This window comes from Melitaea cinxia, chromosome 20, assembly GCF_905220565.1.
Source record: "Melitaea cinxia chromosome 20, ilMelCinx1.1, whole genome shotgun sequence".
NCBI classification, from domain to species: domain Eukaryota; kingdom Metazoa; phylum Arthropoda; class Insecta; order Lepidoptera; family Nymphalidae; genus Melitaea; species Melitaea cinxia.
The window spans coordinates 11949302-11973839 of NC_059413.1; the positions used below are offsets into that span (position 1 = coordinate 11949302).

The following is a 24538-nucleotide window of genomic DNA, read 5'->3' on the forward strand; positions in this document are numbered from 1 at the left end:
TGTTCTAAGAAAAATTGATCAAGGTGCATTACAATAATCTTACAATCTCTGATTGTGACTTAACTGACCATAACTGAATATATCTATAAATTGACACACTATCCTACTGTTGGGCTAGAGCCCATTCTGTATACAGAAGAAAATTTGTCGCCTAGACTCACAAGGGCATAGACCAAGATCCGCCACAAATATTTGTATGGATAAACTATCTACCCCAACAGAAACAAAACACGTAAGAAATTAATTATGGTAAGCAAAATTATACAGACGTATCATTAAAACACTAGTCATTTTTATTGAGGCTTACTTGAGGTCTCTCCAGCAAATTAGCACCGATAAGTAAAACAGTATTAGTTTGTCCACTGAGCTGGCTTTTCAATACGTTAACATACGATGGCATTTCAATAGGATTCTTAGATTTAACATATAGGTCAGCTTGTATTAGCGGCAGATCGTTTAGTACGTCGGCCACTTTATTCATTATTGGTTCAAGTCCTTTAGTCGTGTACTCATCATCAATAATTTCAATACTTTTTACTTTGTAAGTATGTATGTTTTCAAGAATAAGCTGAATATTGCTTCTTAAAATGTCTTCAATCTGAAAATTGTTCACGTTGTTCAAAAGTAATTTAGTGTTTTTTTTTTATTGTCTAGCTCGTTTATGAGCCGTATATGTATCGTATGTATTAAACTTAGTTCTCCAATGACATTTTTCAATCTGAATTGCATGTTCACGTTAGATGCTACCATATTGATTACGTTAGACATAATCTAAAGCTTTAAATGTATACATACTCGTATGTTGATACAGAAAACATCATCTAATTATAAATGATACTCAGGACATGGACCTTATTGTCTACTCAAAATTTAAATTTGTGAGTTTGAAAATTACAAGGCTTTATTTTTTTTTAATTTTACCCTCATCGTTGACTTTCCGAAGTTAGGTATAAATATGTTTTTCTCCAACACTGGAGTGATAAGAGAAACTTTCTTTTGTATCGGAGTTGTATGTAGTCCTCGAATTTCTACCCCGCCAGCCCTGGAAAAGGTAATTCATAACTGACTGGTGGTTTTTTTGTATGTTCCTTAAAGTCCACGGATGGTTTTTATAATAAAAAAAAATATTTAAAGTCATCACTCGGAAAACCTTACATTTATTTTACTACTAGCGACCTGCCCTAGCTTCGCTCGGGTGTAAAGCTGATCATCACTTCAGCCTATCGCAGCCCACTGCTGGATATAGGCCTCCACAAGTTCGCACCAAAAATGGAATGAACTCATTATGTGTTGCCCACAGTCACTACGCTGAACAGGCGGGTTGGTGACCAGGTGAGCAGGGCTGACTTTGTCGCACCGAAGATGCTACTGCCCGTTTTCGACCTGTGTATTTCAAAGCCAGCAGTTGGATGGTTATCCCGCTATCGGTCGGCTTTTTAAGTCCCAAGATGGTAAAGGAACTGTGTTATCTCTTACTCGACACCCACGGGATATTTTTTACTGCCGTAACCACAGAGCTAAATAAATGTTTTTTTTTTTTATATTAGAAACCATTAGTATTCCTCTACTCTATTATGTATATATCTATGCATTATATATATAAACCTTCCTCTGGAATCACTCTATTATTATGATTACTATTTATTACTATGATATACTTCTACTTCAAAAAAACACATCAAAATCTGTGGCGTAGTTTTAAAGATCTAAGTATACAGATAGCAGGAAGCAACTTTGTTTTATACTGTAAAATATATAATGTTACTAATTTATTTTGGTGTGTAATTGCTCTTTTCTTCTTGCTAGGCGTTGTCTCTTATTAGCGCAGTCCTTGTGACGTGTGGTTTTGCGTATGTGGCCATTGGTGGGGATTAGGTGAGTAGGGTTTAGCTCATGAGTATATAAGTGCTTGTAGTTTCGTTTTTTATTATTTTTGTTAGTTCGTCGCGTAAAAAATTTAATTTCTCTCTAGATTTTTTTTAACACGCGACAATACTTTGTAGTGGTTAACTATTGACAAAACAAAGTCTGTCCGGGTAGCTAGTTATAATTAAATTTGCAATTTACGTGCAATGCGTTCTGCCTGTTTTACGTATGCGCCGCTGCTGAAACGTGTACACTGATCATGGGACTAGTTCGCAAGTTAAAAGTCTTTCAATATACAATGGAACGAGCTTTAATTGGGGTCTCACTCCAAGATAGGGTTAGAAATAAGTCTACCTGCAAGAACGCGCAACTAACCGACACAGTCCACAGAATTAGCAAGTCAATGTGGCAGTGGGCTGTTCACATGTGTCGCAGAACCGATGGCCATTACTCCAAACGTGTCCTGGAGTGGAGAATGCGTGTCGGCTAACGCAATGTGGGACGTCTTCCGGCCCGCCGGACCAACTATCTACGTAAAATTGCTGGTGGGGGCTAGATGAGGATTGGGGAAAATTGGTATGTCTGGTGAAATCATTGAGAAGCCTATGTCCAGCAATAGACTGTAATGGGCTTACTATATTAAGATTTACGATTCAATTTTTCCAATACAGAATTAAAATCGATTACTATTTATTAATCCGTTTATATTCTGTGTGGTTACGGCAGTAAGAATATAGCCACCCCCTTCCTTGCCGTGGGTGTCGTAAAAGGTGACTAAGTGACTATTTTTGTGGACATCTATGTCCAGCAGTGGACTGCGATAGGCGGAAGCGATGGTAATGATGATGACTATTTGTAAGTGTTCCGGCAACGTGCGTATAATTAATTATAGGTATTATTTAAGAACAACACGTTGATTTTCAGTACAATTTATTATAATTTTAAGCAGTAATTTAGAAGTGATAAAATTGGTATGATGTAAAAATGGCTTCTATCCTAAGGCCCAAACCTGCGACGTATAGCGTTCGACCAATCGAGATCGCCTGCGATTGGCCGGGACCGATATGTCGCGATATAGGAGGGATCCAATTGGTCGAACCCCACACATCGCAAATTTAGACCTTATTACAAAGGGCGATGCGCGAACGCAAACTAATAGAAGTAGAACGGAGCGGAGCGAACAGTAAGTCAAACAAAAACCGTGTATACACTCTGGTGTAGTGGTGCGTGTAGGTGCCTAAAACACCGGCGATTTGCAGGTCCGATTCTCACTCGGGATGGATATTTGTATTAAGAAATATTTCATTCCAGTTTAGATTTGTATCCATATGGATTTCCCCATCATGCCTCGGAGAGCATGTTAAGCTGTCGGTCCCGGTTTTTATCATAAATACTCTAGTAGGGAATATATTCTCCAACCCACGGTGAGATGGGGAGCAGTGCGGTAGGTGGAAGAAGAGGCCTATGCCCATCAGTGGGATGTTACAGGCTGAATCATTATCGTAAAAAAAAGTAAAACATTAACCTACCGTATAACATCTGCATAAGGATAGACCCTAACTTCAAATGAATGTCTTAAGTATTCTTGGTTCATTTTAGTGACGGCATCGTTATGCATTTTCACATCGATGGATAACTTTTCAATCCTGGTAGGAACATAGAGTCCTCGTGTATCATTTCCTATAATCCTCATTTGCAGCATGCAGTCTAAAAACGTGACCCACTCGTTGATCCAGGCCAAACGGCCACGAGTGCCTTCCACATTACAACCTAGGACTCCTCGGAAGAGACCGCTGAAAGAAAAAATTGGATTTGAATGACAACTTGATGTAAAGCATCGTAAATAATTAGTTTTGACTAATGTGATTATCGTTATATAATTGTAAACTTTCATATAATCGTGTAAACTCATATCATTATGAAATTAAATTGAAATCGTACCAACCTGTATTGGTAACCTCTTAACCGTGTCTCTTTGTAAAAATCTTTTGAAAGCATGTGTTTAATATTTGGACCTGTTGATTCAGGTTCGGTTGGAATCAAGCGAAACTCCTGTCCAACATTCTCTTTAACTCTGATACGTCCAGTAACAATAGACGTCCTGCTTTCTACAATCTGTCAGAAATCAGCCTTAGCAAATATAACACATTCAGTAATTTATTATTTTTAAGTTATTGAAACATACAGCTGTTTATTGTTGCAAAAGTATAAGAATACAAAAAATACAGTGATTAGTACCTGGTCTACGAAAAATTAACACACTTTAAGAAAACTGAAATAAAGCATAGAAAATACAACCTCAAAGCTTCCACTTCCTATTTGAATCGAAACGATAAACTCCAACTGCCCACTTTTGTGAATATTTGTAGATCTATGAAACCGCACATCTTCAAATACAACAGACAATTCTGTGTACAACTCTCCCATTATCATACCCAGCGTTTCCCAAACCATCACTAGGTAACCGGTTGCAGGAAAAAGATTGCGACCTGAGACAATTTAGTAAATATCATTGTATATTTGTAGTGGTTCAAATTCTGCTTTCTACTGCATGTATTTGATTTTCATCACTCCACGTGTTATATATAAAAATATCTAAACCATTATAACGTTTATATAATTATTCATACCATCTATCACGTGGCCAAGCATATATGTATTTTCTTCATCAGCTATGGATATCTTTACCGTCCTTTCATTCAACAATATTTCATTTATAATTTTATATGAAACCACACTCCTAAAATAGATAGAAAATGCATTTAATAAATAAAATAATCTCAGTAAAGTAGTTTAAAAAGTTATGTGATTACAAGCTTTGTAATTCAGAATAATTTAGATGTTATAATTAGTACAAATGACGATATTGTGTTAATTGAACAAACCAATCTTCGTTGTGCTGCCATTCGACGAGATGAGCAAGCATAGGTGTTCCTTGCGAAACGGGAAACTCCACAACCGGATAGACGTTGGCAAGATGCGGATTCAAACCAGCTTCGTACAGTCTGCAGATAAAAATTTAATTAATAATGACATGGATGAAATAGAGTTTAATCTTGATTGCTTTAAAATACAGAAATATCATCAATACGATGAACAGTAGTTACTTACTTTCCCAAGGCTGTGAAAAGAACTTGCACGATATCTGGATGTGTTCTATTCGTCAAAGGGATGTGGATAACATTCTTTTTGGCTAAACAGTTTAAAAGATCCTGTAAGATACCGTCTGGTCCGATCTCTATAGCAATTGCGTTGGCAGGGATCAAACGAACACTCTCTTCGAAGGACACTGAACTCTAATAAGAGATCATGTATTACTTACAATACACTTAATAACATAATAAAAATGAATAAGTGAACTTAGCGAAAATTAAGGTAAAGTAGTTAATAGTATATACTTACTATGTAATTTTTATGAAAATCAGCTGATGAGACTTTAGCATGATGGTTTCTTGATAAAGATGTCAGGTTATCTGGAGAAACCCGACGCTCTGGACGAAGTTTTAATTCTGGAATCACCTGTTTTACATATTTTTTTTAATATATTCTAAAATCTTTAATCTATTTGTATATTGACAACAGAAGTCCAAAATTTGTAAAAATAAAGTACACATTTCAAAAGAGAAACTTCTTTGGTAAACTAATTTTTAAGAATAAATTATCCGCCATATATTTTCAAATTATGTTAAATTATAGACATTACATTTCCTATCTCGAATTTCTTTCAAACGTTTTACTCTATCCAGCGCCATCTACATAGTTAGTTTGCAATGTAATACTATCGATATTAATGTATCAACCATTGTAGCTTCTACAGTATACGCTAGGTAGCTTTATCTACCAAAAAATTTTTTTTTTTTTTTTCTTTTCTTTCTTGTAATTTACAATCAGTCGCCAGACTATAAGTAAATTTGTTAAAAGGAGAATGGCGATTAGAGTGGCTGCAGGATTGAGCTGCAGCCCTCTTTTAGGTAGGGAGCACATGTGCTCTCTTCAGTCTTTTTACAGGCCTAGAGGTTGTCATCTGGTAGGCTAGTGGGTTAGGATGTGCAGAAAGACGCTCCATGTAGTTTTTCCTGTAACGTTCAATTTCCGCCGTTACAGTGGGAATCCCAAGATAATCATGGATTTCTGAGTTTCGAGCAAACCACGGGGCGCCAGCAATGACACGCAGAATGTTGTTCTGTACTCTTTGGAGACACATTATATTAGATTTGCTGGCTGTAGACCAAATCTGGATTCCATATATCCAGATCGGTTTTAGGACAGTAGTGTAAACGAGCAGTTTGTTGTCAGTGGATAGAGTTGATTGTCTACCGAGTAACCAAAGCAAATTTCTGAATCGTTGGTTTGTTTCGTCTCTTTTGGCTTTAATGTGATCCTTCCAGGTTAGGCGTCTATCCAGAAGGAAACCGAGATATTTGACACAGTTTGTTTGTGGCAGAATTGTGTTGTCAAGCCTGACCGGTGGGCAATCACCCTGCCGTAGTGAGAAAGTGATGTGAAAAGATTTGGGGGCACTAGCTTTCATTCGCCATTTGTTAAGCCAAGCGTGAGTGTCATTTAGTTTCCTTTGGAGTTTTGCGGTTGCTCTTATTGGGTCCACAGAAGATGAAAGGAAGGCAGCATCATCAGCGTAGGTAGCAATAGTGACGTCCGCTGACTGTGGTAGATCGTGGGTGAAGATGTTATACAAGACCGGTCCGAGGACTGAGCCCTGGGGCACTCCGGCAAGACACTTGAATAAGCCAGATCTAGCTTCACCCTGTTTAACAAAGAAAACTCTATTTTCCACGTAAGACCTTATAGTGGAATATATAGGATGTGGTAGAAGCTTCTTGATTTTATAAAGCAATCCTTTGTGCCAAACCTTGTCGAAGGCCTGCTGAATGTCCAAAAATGCTGCAGAGCAATACTGTTTGGTTTCCAGGCAGTGGCGAATGGAATCATAGACTCTGTGAACCTGTTCCACGGTTGAATGATGTTTTCGGAAACCAAATTGATGTTGCGGTATGATATCACGTTCGTTGATACATTTGGAAAGTCTAGCGATAAATATTTTCTCCCACAGCTTTGACAGGACGGGAGTCAGACTGATGGGCCGGTATGAAGATGGTTCATGAGTTGGTTTTCCGGGCTTGTGGATCATAATTATTTGCGAGACCTTCCAGACGTTGGGAAAGTGAGAAAGTCTCAATGTGGCGTTAAAGAGATTAGTTAAAAACACCACGCATTTTTTTGGTAATTCCTTCAAGAGCTTTGGCGTTATGAGATCGAAACCAGGCGCTTTTTTGGCATTCATGTTTTTTATTTCTCTCAATACTTCACTGGGTGATGTTGGTGAGGGCGGAACACTGAGTTGAAAATCTTGATTCAGGATTAAATCTATATGCGGATCCTCATCGCCTTTTGCTTCATTGGGTTTAAATATTGCGGCTAAATAAGTGCCAAAAGCGTCAGCTTTTTCTATGTCTGTACGTGCCCAGGTATTTCTATTTCGGATAGGGGGAATCGGAATTTGCATTTTGTTTAAGTTTTTTGTTGCTTTCCACAGGGAACGTTCGCCCCGGCCCAAAGGTGACATAAGCTCTAATGTTTGTCGCACTGTCTCATTAGCAGAAGCTCTCAGCAGACCCTTCAACTCTTTAATTGCTCGATTGAGAGCCGATTTGTCAGAGGGGTGACGCGAGAGTTGCCAGACTCTGCGCAATCTGCGTTTCTCTTCGATTTTGTGCCTTATGACCATTGGTAATGTTGGAGAAAAGCTCTCCGTACAAAGCTCTGGTGTATTTTTCCACGCAGCCACCTGGACCAAGTTTGTGAAATAGAGGCTGGCGTCTTCCAATTCATTAACCGATGACATGGGAAAGTGAAGGTTGATTTCCTCGTTCAAGAGGTCACGAAAGCCGTACCAATCGGTTTTGAAGTTGTGAAGAGATTCACATCCACGATCAGAGGTTGGAATTATTGAGCTAATCCTCAGAATAATAGGCGAGTGATCAGACGAGCCATCAAGGCTTGACTCCACTGATGTGTATTGGGGACAGACGTTTTTGGTTATGAAGAAGTCTAGTAAGTCAGGCGTCTTCTCCGGATCAGTAGGCCAGTAGGTAGGACTACCTGTCGATAGTGTAAGAAGATGGTTGGAATGCAGACATTCTTTAAGACTGCGGCCTCGGGATGTAGTCAATCTCGATCCCCAATAAATGTGCTTAGCGTTCCAATCACCGCCCGCAATGAAGCGATTGCCAAGCGTTTTGAAGAAGTCTGTGAAGTTGGCTTCGCTTATTTTGTGCTTTGGCGGACAGTATACTGCTGAGAGGGCAATGAGTCCAGTGCGAGTGTTCACCATGACGGACGCAGCCTGTAGGTATTCTTTATCGCAAGGAGCTAGCAGGTTGTGTTTTAAGCTTTTCCTAACAACGATAGCTGATCCGGCATGAGCAGTGCCGTCTACCAAAAATAACATAAATTTTTATTTTATTTTAATGAAAAGAAATACAAAATATCAGCATAGTTTCCGTAAACAGTTCAAATTAGAGCTTCCTATATATTTTTAAATTTACCATATGTGAAACGTAAGAAATTAGAAAAACAATATTAAATAATGTAACAATCTTTGTAGTTTCTTTAGTATATGCTATATGGCTCTGTTAAACGTTGTCGTTGCAAAATTTTATCCTCATACCCCCAAGAAGTTTCACTTCAACAATTCAATTCGGTCATATTTTATGAAGCATCTAACTTAATTATAACTTGTTTTTCTTTAAGAACTACATATATTCGTAAAATATCAGGAACTAGAATAGTGCTTTCTTTATAATCTAATAGAAAAAAAAGGAAAATAATTATCATTATGTTTAACCCAAAGAGCTCCTTGCACCAATACTAACTGGATTAAATCTTGACGGTGAAATGACGAAAAAGCAAAACATATCAATTTAACAGAAAAAAAGAACAGAAAAATTAAATAAAAATGTGTGCCCAATGAACTGTACTGACTAGTATAAAAATCATAATAATATGATATGAACTTTATGTAAGAACAAAATATTACCTCACTACATCCAAGACTGTCGACTGTGGGAGTCGCCATAGATCCCTTGATGAATGGGTTTTCCATAGCTTTCAAACCCAAATTATAAGCCGCCAGGATCATCTGCTCAATTGTCAAACAGCCATCTACATATACACAACCTAATTCACCTACACTGTCGCCTAAAATCGAAATATGCATAATATTAATCATAGTTGTAGCATATACATATTGAGTCGAACCTAAGCCTCACAGAAGATATGATCTTACGGCCTAATAATAATGCTCTAAAGTAGTGTTGGTAAGTAAGATGACCAGAGCTCCTAGGAATGGTAGGATTTAAGATCGAAAACGCGCTTGCGATGCTTCTGGTGTTGCAGGCTTCTGTTGTGGTTTGGTACGGTAACCGCGTACCACCAGATACACCGTTCGCTTTTTGTCACCCTAATCTAACAGCTACTCAAATGTTTGACTTCTTACCTAAAATAAAGTCTGGATCAATCCTAAGAGCCTTTAAGATATCCGTCAGACCGATCTGGACAACAGCGGTACCGATGAAAGAGTTAAGGACATTGTTGTATGCCTTAGAGTCAGGTTTACTTATGATCTGTTTCAGATTTATGCCCTTAGGCCTTAATGTTTCGTGGCATCTAAAAATTAAAGGTTAATCAATATATTATTATCACCATTAGAGTTAGAATGAACCAATGAACATTATGATGGATGAACCAATTAACAATAGTAATAACGATCTTTTAAAGGTCTTTAAAAAAAAGTAAAGATAGAAAATTTGACAACGCGTTAATAAATTACAGTATATATTTTTATATTTATATTTATCCCCTCTTTATTATAGAGTGATATCCTTCTCCTAAATGAGGAAAGAGGCCTATGCCCAGTATATTACAGGCTGAAGCGATATTATAGAGTGGAAATTTTATTTACAATAAGTACTACAGAAAATGTGACCTGCTATGTTTGTATTATACGAGTAAGTATTGATTTAAATATGAATGTAAAGACCCTAAACGAACCTCTCAATAGCAGAAGCAAAAACAGGGAACTTCCTCGTGAGCTCTGAAGCAATTTTTGCCCATTGATTCTCTTGAACAATACCCGAGTATACAAAACATACCGGTCTGCGGATGCCTGGAAAGTATTGAGTACTTCGAGCTAAAGACACGCTTTTTGTTGGGGTGGAACCTGCAGAGACATAACGAAGATAAAAAAGTGATCGAGTCACGTTATAAAAAAAAAATTGTATCAAATGTCACCTAAAAGTGTATATCCTCTGTAAAAATGGCCCTTGATATTGTTTTTGTGTATTTCGTGTAAAAGTCTAATAAGTTCAATATCAACCGTTCTAGACTCCATGTCATCTAGCATTCTAGCCACTGATGAATAGACGCGACCTGATACGCAGACTAATCTCGGTAAATCATCTGATGGTAATCCATTGTTAACCTAAAAACATATACAAACAATATTTACTAAAAGGATCTGTACCAAAAGGTTTCAAATCTCAAAGATTTGAATAGAAAGGTACAATAAACTTGTTACAATTAATTCTAAGCATAAAGCGTTTTATGTTATAACAAAGCAATGAAAATTTTACTTTATATTTTAAGTCTTTCAAGAACGCCAAAAACGTGAACTCATGTGTTTTGCCCATAGTCACCACGCTGGGCAGGCGAGTTGGTGACCGCAGGGCTGGCTTTGCCACACCGAAGACGTTGCTGCCCGTCTTCGGCCTATGTATTTCAAAGCCAGCAGTTGCATGGTTATCCCGCCATCGGTCGGCTTTTTAAGTTCCAAGGTGGTAGCGGAAATGTTTTATCCCTTAGTCGCCTCTTACGACACCCACGGGAAGAGATAGCTATATTCTTTAGTACCGTAGCCACACAGTACATAACACAAACACAACACAGTAAATCTATTTATATAGTGAAACGTATTAATTATAATTATAAATAAATATATTACATATGGGGGTGCGATGGTATAGGGAGTTCCTCGGGTCTGTCGGGATCTTGTATAACTATATTTACTCAATCACTCTGATAGCTTTGAAATCGCGATGTAGGATACGTCAGTTTTCTCTAGTTTTATATGTCGCGAGATAGATGTCGCTACACATACATTAAGAAATTATATACATTTATGAGAGATATAGAGAATGAAATAGGAGTGCTAAAAATATCGATTAAGCCACATTAGAGGTTTTATTTATATGAGAAAATGACAAAATTGCCGTAGAATTTGGCACTGTAAAACTACATGGTATCGATGATAAAACCAATGAAACCATTATACTTGTTAATTTATTATTGGTGCCAGGGATCTCGAAAGAGTTAAAGAGTAATAAAGAATCTCAATTTCTGTATGAATAATAAAACTTAAATGACCTTTGTTTTCTCGTAATTCTTGAATATCACGTGAGCATTAGCTCCTCCAAAACCAAAATTGTTGATACAAGACAATCCTCTACCCCACGGCTGCGCCTTCGTCACAACTTTTAATCTTCCGTCCACCAAAGCGGCTATTCCTTTCCTAGGAACTTTATAGTGCATGTTTGGAGGAATATATCCAGTCGAATATGCGATGCAGAGCTAAAAGTAATTTATGAATGAGACATACGAAAGCTATGTATATCTTAGTAAAACTGGATGTGTGTAAGATATATTCATAAATATAAAATGTTCGACTCTTAACTGCGTTCGTTCAAATATGGAGTTCTGTAAATACCGTTCCACGTGTTGGCCGACGCCAAAAAGAAGAAGGTTACTCAATTCGACCGATATATTTTTATATGTATGTTCGGGGATATTTTCGTCGTTTATGAACCGATTTTGATAATTCTTTTTTTTGCTTGAAAAGAGATATTTTAAGTGTGGCACCATGATAAGGAAACCAGGTTCTGATGATAGGATCCCAGAGTAATCGAGGGAAACCCTCGAAAATCTGCATATAACTTTTTACTAGGTATATTGATTTTGATGATTTTTAATTTAATTGAAAGCCGATGTTTATTGTGTGGTCACATTTACATTTCATCTAGATCTAACTTTTGGGGTAATCTTTAATTATGCGTATTTACTTGACTATTTTTTCGTCTACTTGTCGATGCAATTGAAGTCGGTTTTTTTTTCGTTTGCCAGCAAACACAATCATTAAATTTGACTTTATCTAAATAGACGATCCACTTTAATATACTCATTCCGCGTGATATCTGTCGTGAGCCTTTAAATTACAATAAATAACATTCTGCGACGTAAAGAGCTCTTTCTTATTCGTCAATTAGTACTGATTTTCCAATTTATGGTTTTTTTTTATTTATTAATGTTACTATTCTACTTAGCTGTGCTAAAAAGACGTCTCGCATATTTGTCGATATCTTTAAATTTCTGACACATTCAAGAAAACTAATGTGCCTTAGACCACACAACTGAAGTAAAACTTCTTTAGCAATAGACATTCACTTTGTCTTAGATATACGAAACGTAACTGGCGAGAGAAAGAGAGAGAAGTAAAATATCTGCTCGCACCTCTCTCTCTTGCTCTGTTTGTCTCGCTCGATCACACGTTTCGTAACGTTCTCGTCTAGCGTTCACCAGCTTACTCCCCAATTTAAGCGTGCGTAAAGAAGTTTTACTTCAAAAATGTCTCGAGAAACGATTAAACTCGTATAATGAACAAAAGATCCGTTGTAAAACGCCGCAAGCGGCCGCTAACTCCGCGCCCTGACCAACGACAATAAGACAACTATTAAGGCGTCTTAAAATTATTTAAATCTCATTAAGCAGAATATTAATAATATAAGTTGGTGTGTTTAAGAATTAATACCGTAACTTAGTATATTGTTAAGGACACACAAAGAAACTAGTGCCATCTAGCGGCAACCATTGAAACCACGCAAAGACAGAGACCGCATGAAACTCTCTACTCAATACTAGATGGCGTTAGAGGAACAACTGTGGAACTCTATAGAAGTATAGTCTCGAAAACCGGGTATATGCGCGAACTTTCCAGAATGGTCTGGGCCTCGTCTCGGCCGATATAAATAGCCGCAGCGAGGCGAGCGAGTACAGTTCAGTTTGAGCGATCTTCGAGGCGACTTCAAGAGTGAAAACTAGTGATCAAGAGTGGTACCAGCGAAACCTACGACATTGGCTACGACTGAGGACATCATGAGTGCTTAGTGTTTGAACTTAGTGCTTAGTGTTTGAACCTAGTGCTTTGTGTTGGACCTAGTGCTAGTGAATAAAGTCTTGAAAAGAGTCAGCAGGTCTTTCTCTCCAAATCATTCGAACCCTAACACGTAACAACTGGTGTCGGAAGTGAGATTTGGAGATGCCATTGACTCCGAGAGAAGACTTTAAGGACGTCAAGGGCGTCAGGACAAGGGCGCAACGAGCTGCGGAGGCCACACCTACTGGGGACCAAGCTCCGCCCACCGTGGACCAAGCCCCGCCCACTGACCCCGCCTATCATGCCCCGCCCACTGACCACGCCCACCAGGCCCCGCCCACTCGGGCTCAGGCCCCACCCACTTTGTCTCAAGCTCCACCCACCGGACCCGCCCACCTTACCACGCCCACCAGCGACACCGCAGCTTCTACAGACTCTCAAGTGGCTCTTCAATTAGCAAGTTTAATTAAATTAATGGAGCTGCAAAAGGCTGAAATTCGTGGTGCTTTGCAAGAATCACAAGAGCAACAAAAGGCTGAAATTCGTAGTGCTTTGCAAGAATCACAAAAGCAACAAAAGGCTGAAATTCGTGCTTTGCAAGAATCACAAGAGCAACAAAAGGCTGAAATTCGTGGTGCTTTGCAAGAATTACAAGAGCAACAAAAAGAGCTCCAAGAAAAAACGCTTTGGGCTATAAAAGACGTTAGTGACGCGGTGACTAAGCTTCGAAAAGATGTCGACGTAGTGGAAGAACGAGTTACCGGGTTAGGATTGGATCTTGAAAATGTGAAAATCGGCCTCACTGAACTACAGAAGAGAGTAGTACGCCTTGAAACCATGAGAATTGCGATGTCCAATGGAACTACCGGAGTGGGGCAAGGAGCAAAAGTGAAAGTGCCTCCATACGACGGCACTACTTCGTGGAACGCTTATCGTCGACAATTCCAGACTGTTGCTACTGCCAACGGATGGACGGAAGAACAATGCCTGACCGCTCTCACTGTTGCGCTCAGAGGGCAAGCTTTGTCGGTTTTGGAAGCACTGCCACATACAGGAAACGGGTTCCAAGACTTGATGGAGGCACTTGAATCCCGATACGGGGAGCGACACCTGGAGCACGTGTTCCGTGCCCAACTGCGTGACAGAGTCCAACGCTCAGGAGAAGGACTACAACAATGGGCGTTGGAAATTGAGAAACTCGTCAGGAAGGCACACCCAGGAGCAGACACCAAGATGGTAGACACGAATATTGTTCAAGCATTTGTCGACGGAATCAAAGACCCGGAGGTCAGAGCTGCAGTGGGGCTTCGTCACCACACCTCGTTAAAGGAAGCATTGGCGCATGCTTTGGAGGTCGAGGCTGTTCGCCTTGACATAAGGCAGACAACTAAGATCCGCGAGGTCTCTGAGGAAGTCAAGGAGGTTAAGGCTCCTACGAAGAAAAGTTCTGGAGTCATGTGCTACAAGTGCGGCGAGAGGGGCCATCTTCAGCTCAACTGTCCGCGAAAGAAGACCCAGATAGCAATGATGAAAAGGATCGAGGAACAAATAGAGGAGCTGAAGAAGCAAAGGGCTTCGCCTCCTGCTCGGGATCAGGAGTATGACTTCAAGGCGGAACACCGCAGCGGAAAAATGCATGGGAATGCCGACGCACTCTCACGAAGGCCGTGTTCGGAAGTCTGCAAACATTGTGTTAAGCAGGATTCTAATGAAGTAGCATTAAAGCTAACAAGAACAAGTCCTTTGGGTATCTGGGAGAGTGATGCTATGAGGGAAGCTCAAGAAAGAGATGACGACCTTCGGCACATCATCACATGGAAGAAACGGGGTGACGTAAAACCAATCTGGAGTGAGGTTGCACCCACTGGCGCTGTCACTAAGGCGTACTGGGCTCAATGGGACAGTCTGATACTCCAAAACGGAATACTCTACCGGAAATGGGAGAAGACTAACGGCAGAGAGTTCCACCTTCAGATAATTGTCCCAAGAACGAGAGTACCAGATGTTCTCCGTGAAATACAGGATGGCGTATCAGGAGGTCATCTAGGTGTCAAGAGGACGTTAACAAAAGTGCGAGAACGATTCTACTGATTGCATTGTCGAGATGATGTACAGGATTGGTGCCGCAAATGTACTACTTGCGCTGCTGTAAAAGGACCACAGACCAGGAGCCGTGGGAATCTGCGGTTGTATAACGTCGGTGCACCGTGGAAACGAATTGCAGTTGACGTAGCGGGGCCATTTCCTGTAACGGAATCGGGAAACAAGTATTTTATGGTCGTCATGGACTACTTCACCAAATAGCCCGAAGTGTTCGCCATACCAAACCAAGAAGCTACAACAGTCGCTTCTAAGTTAGTCGAAGAAGTGATATGTCGCTTTGGCGTGCCTCTAGAAATCCATTCCGATCAGGGCAGGAACTTCGAATCGCAAGTATTTCAGGAAGTGTGCAGAATCTTGGGCATGCATAAGACGAGGACCACCGCGTACCATCCACAGTCTGATGGAATGGTTGAGAGATTTAACCAGACCCTTGAGAGGCATTTGGCGAAATTGGTAGACGACAAACAAAAAGATTGGGACCAGTATATACCACTCTTCCTTCTGTCGTACCGAACCGCCGAGCATGAGAGCATAAAAACTACCCCGGCGTATGTCAATTACGGTAGAGAATTACGAATAGTCAAAGTGGTACACATAGACCGTCTGGCGCGTTACCATGGCAGTAACAACGATGCTCGGGACGAGCATCTCTAAGAGGGGAGTAGTGTTAAGGACACACAAAGAAACTAGTGCCATCTAGCGGCAACCATTGAAACCACGCAAAGACAGAGACCGCATGAAACTCTCTACTCAATACTAGATGGCGTTAGAGGAACAACTGTGGAACTCTATAGAAGTATAGTCTCGAAAACCGGGTATATGCGCGAACTTTCCAGAATGGTCTGGGCCTCGTCTCGGCCGATATAAATAGCCGCAGCGAGGCGAGCGAGTACAGTTCAGTTTGAGCGATCTTCGAGGCGACTTCAAGAGTGAAAACTAGTGATCAAGAGTGGTACCAGCGAAACCTACGACATTGGCTACGACTGAGGACATCATGAGTGCTTAGTGTTTGAACTTAGTGCTTAGTGTTTGAACCTAGTGCTTTGTGTTGGACCTAGTGCTAGTGAATAAAGTCTTGAAAAAAGTCAGCAGGTCTTTCTCTCCAAATCATTCGAACCCTAACACGTAACAATATTATACAATAATTATACCTACATTCAAAAGGGCTCAGGAAAATAATTCATTTTAAAATCTTTCGGGATATTTATATTCCAAAAGGGAAAATAGACGTCCTTTAAAAAATTTAGAGAAAAATATCATGGTCTCTTTTGTATACCTTCGCGATAGCGCAAATACCAGAACCCGGTTCACTGTGACCCAAATTAGATTTAACAGAGCCAATAAGTAAAGGTTCGGAACGCCCAGTGCACATAACGTCCTCTATGGCTTGAAGTTCTTCTTGGTCTCCTACTTTGGTACCTGAGGGGAAAGAGATTATCGCATTACATTCATATCAGATTATTCAATTTTTTAACTACATATATAGAACAATTATTAGTAATTTTATTTTTTAGTAATAGTTAGTAATTTACTAGTAATTTAACAAAAAATAATTTTAAGAAGTGGATAGACGTCAGTGATACAGGTGCGGCAAGACGATACGTAAACACGAAGACACTGGTAAGACAAAACGACGAAGATGCGACGATACGACGAACGGATAGGGAAGAAGACAATAAAAGGGGGACTTTGCATAGAATAATATTTATTCTAGCGAGGTGTATACAGAGTCACATTGAACCTGAGACTTTATAAAAGCAACTGGTCAATAGACACAGCAGTGGCGTGCATAAAGTTTTTAGACAGGGTAGGCAGTAAAAAAATATGAACAGCCACACTGCACTTACTTTCTCGCAATTTTTTACTAATTTATTTCAATTTTGTTGGGAATAGAGGCTTTTAGATAATTTCAAGAACAGACAAGTAAATTATTGGACACGTAAAGTGCATTTATACTAATAATGCAGGCATACAAATACACGTACAGCAACCAACTGATACCTATCAAACAAATCAGTTACTGGATAGACATGGTGACCTCATAGGGCCGGCACTCTCATAATTTCGTTTGTGTCAAACATAGGAAATCATTGATAACACTATTCATTACTTACGAAATTGTATGCTTAATGAAAGTACTTATTTGTTTATTAATAAATAAAAAATTATAACCTCATTGTTATTTATGTGTTAAATCGATACGCCTGAACAATTTTTAATTTATCTTTAAAAAATTGAACGTGTTGAATTTCGATGCACTATTTACTTTCATCAAACACACGTCTCCGTTACATATTTCACCAGTAAACTTATTCATCACTAATATATTAATATTTTCACTAATAACAAGAACGTACAAACGAAAAATTAAAAGTGAATTGTCATAATACTACTCTGTGGAATATTGCGATTACGCGCATGTGTCAAAAATCATAATTATTAGTACAAACGGTATCGAATTCAAGACAATTTAATTTGACAGGTTATTCTGAGGCTGCGCCTAATTTCGTTGTTAAACCGACCAATGTTAAAAACACAATACTTTGTTCGTATGCCATATGACGCGCGCGACATTATAAAATTGTAGGATTATATAATGTCTTACTGTCATTGCTAACATTTGTTATGCGATTATAGGCAGAAGATTCATAAAAGGCCCGTCGTCGATGGGCTGAAGCGCTGATATCGCATGTATGACGACAGGTTTTTTTGAAAGCGGATTTAAATTTAATTATGATTTATGTCTTTTTCAAAAATATGTATTCAAAAATATGTAATGTTCACGTTTTACATATCATTTTTAGTAACATGCCAAGGTAGGTAGTGCCTTTCTGCATATATGAAATGCACGCTACGGGGACACAGTAAGGACACTCAATAAAAAACGTGCACAAACTAAGCACTAGACATTAGTGTTCCACAAGAACTACCTTTTGTCATTCTCCCGTATAATTTTAACAGCATGATTTAACTGAGGATAGCCTATCTAGTGACGAGTGTGTTACTTTACATTTTCATATTTTAATTTAGTACGTTTTGTTACAGTAATTAAGTAAAAAAATGTAAAATCAATAAATTAATATTCAGTTTGAAATACAATATTGTTTGCAAATAATCAATTCACACACCTGTTCCGTGTGCCTCTATATACTCGACTGAAGTCGGTAGAATGCCGCACTCTTCATATATTTCTCCGAGAAGAACCTTCTGCATATCACCAGAAGGGTAACTGATGCCTTGTTCCTTGTACCCATCACAGTTAGTCTTCGCGTGGATTACTTGGGCATATACTCTGAAAAATAAGTATCGATTGACCTTTTTTGATGAATTAATTCACGACTACATATGATGAATATGGGTCTTCAAGGCCTCCACGATAGACGAGCCACTACAAAAAGATAAAAAAATGTCCAAATGTCGACATTTAGCAAAATAGCAACTTTTCTGTCTTTTTTCTTCAGACAACTAACCACTCGTTAGCGCAACAGTAACAGAACTAGGATATAGCTCTTGCGCTAGCGGTTGCGGGTTCGATCCTCATACAAATGGCCTGCATTTGTATTGGCCAAATCAGACGTTGATGTTTGATGTAGACTGGGTGCTTTTGTTTATATATTGTGTGTGTTTTCGGACCCCCGACACAGGTGCGAATCCTAGTGAGGGGCGTTGAATATGAGGCGTTTATGTATTATTTATCGAATCTGTCGAAATCTGACCATAATTAAAAATTTAAATTAAAGATCCAACAAGTTATGAAAATGAAGGACCTTTTATAAATTTTTCAATTTGACTACAGACTGGCAACTAACAAAAAAGTATAATATGGGTGTGTGTGTCAAAAACATGGTAGTGTGTGTAATGTTTTTTTTATTGATTTAATAATTATATTTTTATGCATAATTAAAAAAAAATTAGCATTCTGCACTCCTTCTCCATATAAACTACAAGTGTGCGAAATTTTATAATCCTCCGTCCACGCAATTTTCGTAAAAATTGGGTACAAAGTTTTTGATTCACGTACTAACAGATAGATTTAATTTTTTTACTATATCTACACAACTTTGTAGCAAGAATTGGTTATTTTATATCTAGTGAATTTTTTTATCAGAATACTCTACCAAAAAACCCTTATTGCTCCGTGTCTTTTGCTCTATAAATTCCCACTATAAACATATGTTGGGTCATTCATTAATTTGGCATATTGGCTTCCACATTAGTTTCATACAATATAAATCATATCTACGTGCAATGATGCCGAGAATGCTGGCAGCATTTCCCTGTTGAATCGCTATACCGATTGTCTGGGCAAAAACTGTGAGTATGTTATTTTGACTAGCCCATTGGCGCAGTTTGTAGTGCTCTGCTTTCTGTTTCGCGGGTAGCGGGTTCGATTCTCCCCTGAGTTTGGGTGTTATATTTGTATTTATATATGTATTATTTCTAAGTATATTTCTCAAAAAAACAAATATCGTCGGTCGTAAAGTCGGCTGCTACCTGTAACACGAGCATTAAGTTGCTTACCATAGGAACCGACGACCGTGTGTATATTTTATAAGATATAAGATATATTGTAAATAAAATTGATACAATCGAAATATTATCCAGCTATACAAATATAATAACAATAACAAACTTACTTTCTTGAATCCTTTGCTTTCTGTAAAAAGCAAACACCAACAGTTTCAGAACGGGCATAACCATTTCCACTATTATCGAAACCCTTGCATCTTCCATCAGGCGATAGTACACCTAGCCTAAAAAAGTTTCACAGATTATTATTATTGATGTATGAGTAATATACGTTACCTGCAAAAAAAAAATGTTTTTTTTTCTTACCTAGCAAACTGAAACGACATATAAGGATGAAGACACAAGTTTGCTCCTCCAACAATAGCTGCGTCACATTTGCCACTACGTATGGCTTTGAAGGCAAGTTCGAAAGCGTAAAGAGAACTGGAACAAGCTGTGTCCAAGCTAAAAGATGGCCCCTGAACCCCAAGCCAGATAGAGATGCAGTTAGCTATCATGGATAAAGAGCAGCTGAAAATGTTTTAATACATAATTAATAATTTTGAAAATGATCGAATTGTTTGTTTAAATTTGCATTAGTATGCTGTTTTATTGGATATATCAATCGATATGTTGACCGTGATAAAAAATTTGACTAGCAACATATTTAACTATGGGTATAATCCTGTTTCTCAATTTAGAAGAAGAGTCGGAGCTTAATATCCACCACGCTTCTCCACTGCGGATTGGCGGATAAAACTTCACACATACCTATATGTCATCGCATTAGCTAACCAAGTTAATACAATTTAGCTATTTGGCAGTTATTACATATAATTGAAACAGATTTGGGCCTATAAAAAAATCCCAGAACATATAACTTAATTCTACTTAAATGCATACAAAGTTATCACAATGAACATGCCTTTCGCAAAAAGTAGAACAAAAGAAAAAAAATATACAAATGCCATTCCTATGTTTTCTTAAACAATTTACAGATACAATAACAGGCAAACATTTGCTAGATTTAAAACGTAATGTTTTTAAACGTATTTACCCTGTGATTCCATAATTGTTTACATGCATTTTGTCATAAAACCAAGCTTTCTCAGACTCTGAAATTGAGCAACCAACGAACACACCAGTCTTGGTATTCCGTAGCTCCTCTGGATTGAATCCTGAGGGTTAAATTGTAATCTTATTTTTATATTTGTGCATAAAATGCAAAAAAAAATCAAAAAGTGCTTCATAAACAAATTTTAATTTTACTGTAGACATTACTTATACATAAGAAATAAGAAAAAAGCTTATAAAAAAAATATTTATCAGAAAAAAAGACAATACTTAAGATAGAATGGACCCCACCTTTATTACCACCTGCAGAACCGAAATGTATACGTACCGAGTACGCAATGTTGTAAAAATAAAAGATGTGTGTGTTTTTTTTTTTGGTATACAATAATTAGAAGTTAATTCTTACTATTTTACCTTCAAAATAATAATATCAAGTCATTAGTATTTTATCTTTCATGAACAATACGGCACTACGGACGACGGATATATACTTGAATATTCTATATCGTAGATAAGTTAAAAAAAAATGAATATATTTATTGAAATTATTTGTCATTCATAATTACGACTACTTGGACCTTAATTTTATACTTACCAGCGTCGATGATAGCTTCATACGTCCTTTCTAAAATGATCCTCGACGCGGGGTCCATAGTATGTGCCTCTTTGTAGTTAAGGCCAAAATAGGAGGCGTCAAATTTATCCAGATTGTTTATCTTGCCAGTACGCTGAGGGATGTCAGGGTGAATCATTTTCCAGCGGCGACTATCTCCTGATACGAGGTCGACCTGGGAGAAATAAAATACTAGTTTTAACCGATCTGACAAAAACAAACTGTCATGGATGTTAGTATTGAAATGAAAGCGAAATTATTTTTGTCGCTATAACTTGATCACACACCCTTAACGTCAAGATTGCTTGATAACATTGGGTACGCTACCTAAGTTTATGTACCTAATGTTAAAACGTAGCAATCTTTGAATCGATTGTCGATTTTGCTTCTCTTGAGTTACGTATTGCTAATTGTTTGATACTGTAGATTTATTTTTTTGACATTAGTTAAGTGTCTATAACGTTATAGCAAAATAAAAGTTTTCATCTTATTCAACGAATATCAAAAATAAATCATTGGAACTAATTAAGTTATTGTAGAAAAAACAACAATAGTTTAGAAATTGCTGCATTTTAACTTTAGGTACATGAAAAACTTAAGAATATAGCCAATGTTATTGATGTCCCTTAAGTAAATTGCAATATTTAAAAAAGGGTCCAATGAAATCTCACCAGTCTCAATTTAAACAAATATAAAATATTACAGATATTAAAAAATATATATTTTGGTGTTCATTTTGCCTGCTATAACGAATCTCATGGCTATTAAAATTATTTAGTTCTTGCTTAGAATTTTATTTAATTTAAGTAAATTAACTATAGTATACCTGAACGACTTATTATTTTTAGCGTCAATCTCACGTGAGGAGAGCCCCCTCTCAAGTCAAGACAAATCTCACTAAATCTCACCTAAGTCTAAACTGATTGAAAAATAAGCTACGTAATTAATGGATACCCACACTCATTAAAATTCAAAGCTTAACAAAAATCTTTAAATAATTTGGTAAATTTTAGGTCATCCAGGTTAATTTTAGTATACTAAATATCAATAGTCTCTTACTTGTCATAATGTGTGTGAAATACATAAGTTTGTACAAGTATATGATACAAATAAAATTTTAAAAATAAAAACATACCTTGTTGAATAGATTTTCCTTTAAATGAAATACTGAGTCAGAGTCTGGAAATGAACCAGAGAGGCCGGTGATGCAGACTTCATCTCCAGGTGGAGGATGGGGGATCTGGTAGCCTGCGGTCAGCTTGGATTCTGACTCCATGGTTGCTGAAATATGTTTAAAACGCATACTATTACACTTCAAACAACAGATTACATTAGTACATTACATTAGTAGTTAGTTGTTTTGTTGTTGTTGTTGAACATGCAACAAAAAATAATGTTTAATAATAAGAAAAACGACAGATTAATAATAAAAGACATAAGTTAAAAAAAAAACACCAGTTAAAAGACACAGACAGAAAAGAAGAACTGACATAATCAATAAAAAAGGCGTGGCTAGAATTAGGAGAGACTTTAAACTAGATCGACAATATGAAACACCTTAAAATCAATCTAAATCCCACAAATAGATTGAAAATATTGGGAACAGCAACAGTTTTGTAAAACACGGTCGGACTTTTCTAGATTTGATCAGGTAGACTGTCAAAAGTTTCTTTGTTGTTTATTATCATACACTAAATGTGCATTGTTGTGACTAGCTATGGGTAAGCTTAACTTAAGGTAAGGTACCAATCTTAAAAATATAGATCTCAAGAAACGGGGACCGAAAAAAAATCACTTAATATCTATTATTGTATTGTATTGTTGTGGGCTCGGTTTTCCGCATTTAGACACAAAGTTATGCGTGAGAAGAGGGCTGGCTAATTCAGCAAGCCCAGCTCCTCCCAGAAGTTCAGAAGCCTCCTGGGGCGTTCAAAGGCTTCTCGGAGCGTCCTTATTTCCTTAAGGATGGTAGCCCGGTGTGCGGCTACTCCCTCGCATTCCAAGATTACGTGGGCGGCTGTTTCTTCAGCAGCCAGACATCCCCTGCAAAGAGGACTGTCCGTTGCTTTCATAATGAATAGTTGGTGATTAAGCGCCATGTGGCCGGTAATCGTACCAAGAACTATTCGGATGTCCAAGCGGTTAAGACTGAGCAGTAGGCACGACAGATGCGGTGATACTTCCGTTAGTATCATTTTGGACTGTCTACAGCCGATTTGGTTTGCCCAAAGGGCAAATATCTATTATTACACGAACTATATGATGTCATCGTGGTGTGAATTATAGAAGACATTACTAAGAATGCAAAAACTAAGACAGTTAACTCTAGACTATTTTTTTTAATTTCTTTTTGAACTTTTTTGTTGCTCTGCATTTATTTCTCTGCTCTGATATTTTATGCAATCGTATTGTTTTAATATTTCTCTGCTTCTCTGCTCCACTCGCTCGCCCCACTTCAATGGAGGCAGATAGTCCAAGACCCACTTGTCGGGACACGTTTCAAAAATATAATCAACCTAAATGGAAACCTCTAAACAAGCCGTATTACAAAGGATGTAAAATGCTCATAAAATAAAACTACAGGGTCAAACTAAATCAAACTTTTACAGAACTTAGTATGTTATGTAGTAGGAGGCAAGTACGAGTATCTCACCTAAATCGGATCAGAAATCTAGGCGTAATCGGCATAACATTAAAAAAGATATACCAACCAAATTGAGGACCTCCTCCTTTTTGGAATCGGTTAACAAAATACGAGTAAGTTAATTCTATTACTTTTCACTATAAAACAATTTAATTTTAATAACCTGTTATAACTCTCGATATAAAATGAAAATTTATTTATTTATACTGGTTATTTATATGTTTGGTAAGAAATGTAATGAAATAAATTGTAGTCTGAGAGTTAGCATGAAGTTTAACGGACTTGAACTACTTGAGTGTCTTTCCACACAAAATTTTTAGGAAAATTAAGATTTAACAAAGTAATAAAGACTAAATTTAAACATTAAATTAAAATTAAAATCGGTGTATTAAAAAATTTTGAAAAAATAATTTTCTAAAGAATGGATGGGTAAAGTTAGATGGGCATTTTTTCTTTTTCTTTTTACGCTTGCTTTAGCTGTGGTTAGAGAGATTTAATTGCTTAT

The 24538-nt window shown here is 37.7% G+C and overlaps 1 protein-coding gene across 1 annotated transcript in view; it reads right to left on the reverse strand.

Annotated features, from left to right (window-relative positions):
* The window catches only part of LOC123663278 (fatty acid synthase-like), a 35643-nt gene extending 12951 nt beyond the window's left edge, over positions 1-22692 (reverse strand). Inside the window, exons 1-22 of the mRNA XM_045597967.1 lie at positions 22525-22692; positions 21372-21564; positions 20760-20880; positions 20030-20233; positions 19831-19947; positions 18322-18485; positions 16470-16612; positions 11308-11511; positions 10177-10366; positions 9937-10105; positions 9383-9552; positions 8929-9084; positions 6332-8319; positions 5269-5385; positions 4978-5162; positions 4752-4871; positions 4497-4606; positions 4165-4355; positions 3812-3981; positions 3396-3659; positions 922-1042; positions 308-598 (exon numbers count right to left, since the gene is read on the reverse strand). Of these exons, the coding sequence (XP_045453923.1) occupies positions 308-598; positions 922-1042; positions 3396-3659; positions 3812-3981; positions 4165-4355; positions 4497-4606; positions 4752-4871; positions 4978-5162; positions 5269-5385; positions 6332-8319; positions 8929-9084; positions 9383-9552; positions 9937-10105; positions 10177-10366; positions 11308-11511; positions 16470-16612; positions 18322-18485; positions 19831-19947; positions 20030-20233; positions 20760-20880; positions 21372-21564; positions 22525-22692 (5556 nt within the window). The remainder of the gene's footprint in view (positions 1-307; positions 599-921; positions 1043-3395; positions 3660-3811; positions 3982-4164; positions 4356-4496; positions 4607-4751; positions 4872-4977; positions 5163-5268; positions 5386-6331; positions 8320-8928; positions 9085-9382; positions 9553-9936; positions 10106-10176; positions 10367-11307; positions 11512-16469; positions 16613-18321; positions 18486-19830; positions 19948-20029; positions 20234-20759; positions 20881-21371; positions 21565-22524) is intronic.
* Positions 22693-24538: the final 1846 nt, after the last annotated feature.